This window comes from Rosa rugosa, chromosome 5 (assembly GCF_958449725.1).
Source record: "Rosa rugosa chromosome 5, drRosRugo1.1, whole genome shotgun sequence".
Classification (NCBI taxonomy): domain Eukaryota; kingdom Viridiplantae; phylum Streptophyta; class Magnoliopsida; order Rosales; family Rosaceae; genus Rosa; species Rosa rugosa.
Window position 1 is genome coordinate 3,706,507 of NC_084824.1, and position 8,378 is coordinate 3,714,884.

An 8,378-nucleotide genomic window follows, 5' to 3' on the forward strand; every position below is an offset into this window, starting at 1 on the left:
CAAGCATAAGTAACACCCTCTTAGTGGGTCTACAAGCCATGGTGGGACCTAACCACGACATGCATGCCGTAGCCCGACATACAACCTACCCCGTGGTAGTCTGAAGCGGCCAAGACGTCGCCGGGAAGCAACCTTCCCAGCCTTGCCAAGTTACCTTCACAAACATGCTTTCTAAGACTAGAATAGTGGTTTTGCATCCCACATCTAAGAAAATGTAAAGGAGAAGGGTTCCCTTACCTATAAAAGGGACCCCTCCTCCCACTTAAATATAATCCCATTACACACTTTGTAATCCCTTTGGGCCGCAAGGCCCAAACCCATATAGTGCAACACTTCAAGTGGACGTAGTTTTACGCGCGCTAAGGCGGGAGACGAACCACTATATATCTTGTCTTCGCTCTCTCTTACTCTCTCCATCTTTAAACGTTAATTAGAGCCTTCGGTTTCTAAACATTAACATCTAACTTGATGTGATTAGCCAAATTTACATAACCTCAACCAAATCAAACACTCAACAGTCAACATAGACAAATACTCAACTCTCACAACTCAACTCTAAAAAAAATCACATACAAAATTAACTAACTTCAACAGTTAATCGACAAACAAATCAATTTGAAGAATAACCCAGATAAAATGAAAGTTGAGCCCAATTTAAAAAATAAGAAGCAAAATTCAATCATACCCAGATGTCTCGAATCAGTTCTCCATCCATCTCTTTCTAGCCAAGTCACGGGAAGAAGAAGAACAATCGTCTTCGTCTATAATATTCTAATTATCCGTTTGCAACAATTCCAATCGTCTTGGTTTCTCTCTCTATCACTTGGCACAATTGAAGGAAAAGTGGAAAATTAACAGATCGGGCAAACCAAAATACCCAAGCTATGTTTCGGTGGAGCAAAGAAAAGAAGACATTTGTCGGGGATAAGCAAGTAAAATAGCAGAAAGTTGAAGGAAAAAACGGGTAGGTCACTGTTTTACTGTTCATTCAACAGTGCCATTCTCATTTTACTTTAGTATTAACTAGAAAAAGCATCCGCGGGTTTTATTTCAATCGATCTATTTGTAGTCATGTACTCTAGCTAGGTTAAACTACATTGTGAGGTGCGGTGAGTAATGTGCTCATGTAGATAAATAACAATTTGATTTACTCACTCTTTAGAACAATTGGAATTGTTTGAAATGAAGAAGTTTAGAAGATCAAGAAAATATTATTAACCCAAGGATAGGATATTTTAATCATATACAATTCAATTAATAAAGCATGGCAGTTTCTTGCTATTACAAAAGATATGATACAAATTGAGAAATATATCTCTTGTACCTCCAATCTGATTTTGACCGTCTTCCACCTCCCATTCCATAACCCAACTGTAGATTAAGATTGTATATGTAATATGTTAGCAACTTATTTGAATTACAAATATTAACCAAGAAACCACGAACCAAAAAAAAAAAAAAAATCAATTAAGAATTAGGTATGAGAGGATTGGATTGAGAACCTACCAATGCTCTTGTTTTCAATTGGTGTCGTCTTGAGTTCCTTACACCTTCATCAAAGTAGATGGCCTCCATGTCAGATCTGTGATGCACATAAAATAAAGTCAAAAATAGAGACAATAGAAGTCCATAAACCACTGACAATAAGAGTTGCTAATGCACAGGAACAAAAAACCAATTATCCATATATTACTCAGAAAAATAGGTGTCTCATCGATTGTCTAACAGTTGTTTAGAGTCTTCGAGGTGTATAGAGAGAAAAAAAAAAAAAAAAGGACTAAATTCAGTTTAGTCCCTCGAACTTTAGGGCTAAAATCACTTTGATCCCTGACTTTTTTTTTTAATCACGATGGTCCCTGCACTTTGAAATTACATCAACTTAGTCCAAAATTTGACTTTGACTCGAAACATGACGTCATACGCTGATGTGGAACTGACATGGGGCCCCACTTTGCAAATTTTAAACTCCCACAAAGGGTAAAATAGACATTTCCAATTTAATCTAATTTTTTTTATTTTTACCAAAATTTATTCTAATTTCTAATTTTCTTTCTTTTTCTCCCTTCTAACTTTACCTCTCTCTCAGATCTCCCAAGCCTAAAAGCCAAATCGATCCAACACACGCCCTCCTCCACCACCTCCTCCATCGCATCCGAACTCCAACGCCGATACCATCATCTTTCATGATCAAACCATGCACCTGCCTGCCAAATCAGAGATACAAAACACTAGCACAAGCAGAAAGAACCGAAACCAATGTCAGTGAATTCGGATTTGCACCTCTACATGCTCTCATTTTCTTAAACACATCCAACACCACCCTTGGAACCCCATTCTGCAAAAGCCCTGTTATAAAAGCATTATAGCTCACCACATTCTTGACAGGCATATGTTCAAACAACTTTGTAGCAGAAACCAACTCCCCACAGCTCCAATACATACTCACAGCTGAGGTAGCAGCATAAACATCACTCTCAACCCCGAGCTTCACCGCCACGCAATCCATTCCCATCCCCTGCTTCACATTGTCACACACTGAAAACACACTAGCTATAGTAACCAAATTCAACCCGAGCCCTCCAAAACCAACGCTCTTGCACACCTTTAAAGCCTCTATGCGATGTTCATTATGCAACAACCCGGAAATCACTGTTTATAGGAGCCAAGTTTCGGTGAGGCATTTCGTCGAACACCTTGAGTGCATCGTCCATGAGGTTGAGCTTCATGGAAGCGTCCGTGAGAGCAGTGACAGCGGAGACGTCGGAGAAGAACCCGATTTTCAGGAGATAGGTGTGGACCATTTGGACTTGAGGGGCTGATCGGAGCTTGGCACAGGCTTTGAGAATAGGAGGAAATGTGAATTTGTGAGGGGGGAAAGAAGCAGAGTGGTCTTGGCATAGGGTCTCAGATGCTACAGCGCCTCCTATGAATGCCCACCAAGAACCAAGCTTCATATCAAACGCCGTCTTCTATTTCAAGCAGTCCATAGCCACCACCAACAGAGTTAAAATTGCGAAGAAAGTCTGAGCTCTGACGCAAAAATCACAACCCAAACTAAGTACACATGAACTCAACTCATTCAGTTCAAAAGATCACACCTTTGATTGAGCTAGGGCCCGAAGTCAAACCTGGGTTCCGGGTTGCATGTAGGGCTGGTCAAAGTCCGATCCCGGCAGCTGTGGGCCATGTGCCTCCGGGTAAAACTGAGCCTCGGAGCTCGTGGGCAACGAAGAAGGCAGCTCCTTTAAGTCCTGATTATTCAACACAACAAAAACGACGCTGTTCTCCTCCGCCTTCCCAATGCCGCATCGCTGCCCTTATCGGCGCCCCAGAGCCCGTCGATTCCCATCCCCGGCATCATCATCATCGTTGTCGGCTTCATCCCCAATTCCACTCTCAAGACCTCCGTTAGGTCTGAGACCTCGAGCAGAGTAAGCCCCGATCTCGTCCGTGATCGCTGAAACCTTCTAGGTGGGGCTGGTCTTTTCTCCAGCGCGGCGGTGGTGTAACTGGCGGCGGAATGGGAGGAGACATAGGATCTTGATTGGAGATTAGGGTTCTGGAGGAGAATTTTGAATTGAGAAGAAGAAGAAATCGGAGTAGGAAGAGGGTTGGAAGAAAGGAAGAAGACGAAAAGGAATAGAATCAGGGAAAGGAAGAAAGAAAAAGAAAAAAAAAATTTGAAGAAGTAGGGGCAGTTTGGACTTTTCGTTCAAATTGAGGGTCAGAGTCTGAAAGGTGGGACCCCATGTCGGTTCCACGTCAGCGTATGACGTCATGTTTCGAGTCAAAGTCAAATTTTGGACTAGTTTGATCTAATTTGGAAGTGCAGGGACCATCGTGATTAAAAAAAAAAGTCAGGGATCAAAGTGATTTTAGCCCTAAAGTTTGAGGGACTAAACTGAATTTAGTCCAAAAAAAAATAAAGTATGTTTTTGGCGAATAACATTTATTTAGATTAATAAGTAAAATGATATATCCATAAGTAAGAACAATAATGATGACACCCAAGATTTGATATAATCGAAACTGATGAGTTCCCTGTGAGGAACTCTCACCATTAAACAGTAAAATTATATGGATGGAGAATATTGTTCTAGTTAGTCAGGACATTATATTGCATGCAATACTGAAAATTAATGCTTTTTGTATGCCAATAACCCAATACTTGGAACCTACCTCTGAGAGGGTTCTGAATTGTTTCAACCAAGTTATATTCTTAAGTGGTTATAATGTGCTCTTATCAAGCTAAGCTGAGGAGGTAAAAAGATATCCAATAAATTTGTAAACTAATTCGAATCAAAATTGTAAACTATCACTGCTACTGAAAGATTACCAATAGAGGAATCTCTAAGCTATAATTTCTTCTCCTTTGGCTTGGTGTTTCTTTTCTCTTCTTAGAATTAGCAGTTTTTTCTTTTTTCATAAAAAAAGAAAACAAACCCAGAAACACAATACAAAGAAAGAAGATCAAAGAGGAATACCAACCTTCCCAGAGACTGTTATCTAGCAATTCTTCCTGCACTTATGTTGGCAACCCTTCCACCCAAGGTATTCCTCTCTTTCTGGCTAGTGCCAACAATCATTTCAAACAAAAATTCTCAAAACCTAGATAATGCCACAGCACAAATAGAGAAAAAACTAACCATAAATCTCTAACTTTGTCCAAGAAATCAGAAACCTTCATATGAATATCAGTGGAAAAAGGAGAAACAACAAAAACATCAATCAAATTGAGAAAACCATACCCCAACCCTTTGGCTCTAAGATCCGCAAATTCTTCCTGCAAAAGCGATATAAGAAAAAAACAACTGAATCAGAAACCAAACGAAGGCGGGAGCGAAATTTCACAAATTAACACACGGGCTAGAAGTTCCCAACCCTTGACTCTAAGATCCTCAAATTATTCCTGCAAAACCGATATAAAAACAAACCCCACTGAATCAGAAACCAAACAAAGGTGCGGGCGAAATTTCAGAAATTAAGAGACGGGTGCAGTTGATTATGTGATTACAGCAACTGACCATAATTTCCCTTCGATCCCTCTATCTCTTTGTACATACATGTACATTTACAAGCATAATTAGCTATAATGGGCTACGCTCATTGTACCGCCAGAGGTACTAATTCCCGCCAAAGAAATAACATACAGATACACAGCTAGGCGAGCTACAGCCTGAGCCTCGGATCACCCCCAGATCACCGCCGACGCGCCGCCACGCGCCATGCCAAGATAGCATCAGAAGCTCTTGAAGCTGGGGACTGAAGCACATCAGTCCCACATCGAAAACAAGGAGAAGATCAGCCTCCTCCTCACCTATAAAAGGTTCTCTCCTCTCTCCTCATTAATTACGCATTTACTACTCATTTATTGTTATTTTGTCTATATGCATTGACTGACTTAGGCATCGGAGAAGTAAAGACCGCCCAACGCGGTCTCCCTCTGACACCCTGTCTTTCGTTTGACAGCTAGCGAAGATCACCAAATCCAAAGAGTAGCGGTCCGCCCACCGGACCCGCGTTAAACGAAGGTTTGGCTACCGCCAGACTTTGAGCATTAACACTCTTCGTGCAAAGCAAAGAAACGCACGGTATCTCTCTCTCTCAATTGTTCTTGATTGACCGCTTTGGATATCGAGCAACCTGTGTGCTGGCAGCAATCCAATCAGAACATTATAGAACAATGGCATCCTGTAAATAAAGACCATAGGAAGGGAAAAAGCGCCATTTTACTGTTAAATGAACAGTTGAATAAACAGTGCCGAGGAACAGTAATTCGGCTTTAGATGTATGTATAATTCATTCTTTTTTGGATTAGTGCATGTCATGCATGCTCTCTCTCTTCTTTTTTTATAATGAGTGTGGTGTCTGTTTTTTACCTATGATTGTTTACGCTTTAGACTTTTAGAGGAGACAAATCAAAACAAAGATTCACCTACCCACTAACAGACAAATAAATCTCAGCGCTGCCTTTTCAATTTGGAAATTAATCACATGTACCATGCATGCAAAAATGATGGATTAACCGCTCCACCCTCCATCTTCATTGGGTTCGTGTATTGAAGAATGACGGATTACCCGCTCCACCCTTAGATTAGGCCTGATCATTCAGCTATGCTGTATCTAAGTCTGTTTTGTTCTTAGTTTCTAAGCTGTTCTTTGTTTTTCTGTCGTTGCTGTTTAATTAATGAAATTAATTTTTGTCCAAAAGAAAAAAGATAAAGAAAAAAAAAACGAATGAAATCAAAAGATTGGCCTACTCCACTAAGCTACCTAAATATGATAATCTCCTTAAATCTCAGTCCTGCTTTTAATAATTCAATCTGGAAATCATATGCACCACGCGTCAAATTACTCAAATCATGTTATAGTACTACTTTTCCTTTATTTTTTTCTTTTTCTTTTTTCAAGCAGTACAATTATGGAGGTGGAAGAGTGGAAGTTATACATATCTTATATTAATTTAAGGATTAATTGCATAGAACTAGATTCCTAGAAGTAGTCGGAAACCCTTAAAGCTTCCCAGCTTTTATTATACATATCATACCAGTCCCACATGCAAAGGATGATCCATTATTCCTTGAGAAGGTAGGAATCAACCTTTTTATTGAGAATGAGAACAAAGTCCAGGTACTTATTGGGAGGTGGAGAATCCTCATTCAGCTTCTCGTATTCTATACTCCATTTCACCGAGCTGCATCCGCCAGCCTTTGCCGTAACCTGAACCGTGGCCTTCATATTCTTGTAGACTTTCAGGAGCGATCCATCCACCGTCTTGAAAGTGATTGATTTGGCTTTTGCATCCATGGCTTCAACCGTCTCTTTTGCAATCTCAGAATTACCTACAGGCATGGTTATTAATTTGGACCGAGAATCAAAGGTTTTTTTTTTTGTTTCTTTTTTGGTCTGAATAGAAACGGAATCAAGGGGGTCTTAGAAAATCATCATCTGATATGTGGCATATGCTAATTATTTAGAGACAGTAACTTAGGATATTTAGCCCGTAATATCTGAGAACCAAACCCTAGATCTTAAACTCTCAAGCCTACTTCTTAAATTTTAATTTTAATATGAAATCCATTAAATTGTTCACTAGTACTCTTTACTTGCATATAATATTTAGTGTGGAAAATATGTGTGTATATCCTACCTGCAGCAACGTAAGTCCACTGCTTGACCGAGCCTACAGTTCCCCAATCCCCTTCGAGTACCCGCAGGTCCTTTATCATGTCAGGGCAGATCTTGGGCAACAAGTACCCTTTGCTACGAAAGATTTCGTAGAACTTTTCAGCACTGGCTTTGATCTCAGCTTCAACTTGCATTTTTGCTATTTGAGCCATGGCGTTAGAGATTGGACTGAGTTGTGTCAAGCCACTAGTAGCTACTTTTGTAATTTGTGTGAGTCTTGAGGAAAACCAAGCTAAATAAGTACTTATAGAGATCCAAAATGAAAGCCGAATGGCTCTGCGCGCTAAAGAAACAATTAATATTCCAGGACCCAAGTCCTGTCATGGTCATTGTGGTCTCGGAATGCATGAATAGGGGATGTGCTGTACTTTCGACCGATACTATCTGCTTTTCTGGGTCAGACTTAGCGGAGTGGGTGGGGTTCCCCCCTGAAGAATCTATGTAGTTAATTTGCTAGGGCAAAAAACGTACTCCATACTTTCATATATGATGCTCATGCCCACTATACCATGCTAGCTTTCTTTATCCCTCAATGATTGTGTTTATATTTTCCTATATAATTTCCATCGAATGCATTTACCAAAAATAGCTATAGGCTATAGCTACTACTCTTCAGACCAAAAAAAAAAAAAAGCTAGCTACTACTCTGTTTTCTTAAATTGTTCATATATGGAAAAGGAACAAGTGCGTCCAATTGCTATATGGAACCAAGATTTGTCGGATAACTTTTGATTCCATGCGTCAACTTGAGGTTGCCTTTACTTTTCTTTTCTTCTTTTGATAGAAAGTTGTCTTTACTTTTCTTCCCACTTGAAACTTTAATTACTTTTTATTATATGCTTATCATGATACCCGACTACTAATTAGCTAATAGCTATGCTGAAAGAATATAATGAGAAGCTGCTGGAACATTGTCAAGACCCACGTGTCCAGCTCCAATGGCCAGCTGTTGTCGCCAAGAAACCGATTTTCACATAATAAATCTCCAAGCATTGTTAACTATTAAGCCCGCAATTTATAAGGGATTAATGTTTGAACTTGATTGATCATATTTGACTTGTACGCACTTTTTTTTTTTTTTTTTCCAAAAGGAGTAAATGCAGAGAATTTAACTCCAATTACAAGAAGAGATTGAAGGTGTATAATAGTAGCTAGGGGTGGGCAGAAACCGAATCGGGAGCAGAAAACCG

General features: G+C 39.8%; 1 protein-coding gene and 1 long non-coding RNA gene across 2 annotated transcripts; both read right to left on the reverse strand.

The window, feature by feature from the left end:
- Positions 1-1,075: 1,075 nt before the first annotated feature.
- Positions 1,076-5,191, reverse strand: LOC133708007 (uncharacterized). Its single transcript, XR_009845494.1, has 5 exons — positions 4,882-5,191; positions 4,749-4,783; positions 4,489-4,608; positions 1,507-1,582; positions 1,076-1,371 (listed from the first exon to the last, which is right to left on the reverse strand). It is a non-coding gene; the product is annotated as an uncharacterized LOC133708007 (long non-coding RNA).
- A 1,161-nt stretch (positions 5,192-6,352) lies between these two features.
- Positions 6,353-7,430, reverse strand: LOC133712236 (MLP-like protein 31). The gene is made up of 2 exons (XM_062138350.1): positions 7,151-7,430; positions 6,353-6,842 (listed from the first exon to the last, which is right to left on the reverse strand). The coding sequence occupies exons 1-2, from the start codon at positions 7,338-7,340 to the stop codon at positions 6,574-6,576; spliced, it is 459 nt and encodes a 152-aa protein (XP_061994334.1). The 5' UTR covers positions 7,341-7,430; the 3' UTR covers positions 6,353-6,573.
- Between the last annotated feature and the right edge of the window lie 948 nt (positions 7,431-8,378).

Coding starts and splice junctions, on each gene's coding strand:
- LOC133712236 (XM_062138350.1), bottom strand. CDS start 7,340: ATGGCTCAAATAGCAAAAATGCAAGTTGAAGCTGAGATCAAAGCCAGT. Junction 6,843..7,150: donor GTGGACTTACGTTGCTGCAG/GTAGGATATACA, acceptor CCATGCCTGTAG/GTAATTCTGAGATTGCAAAA.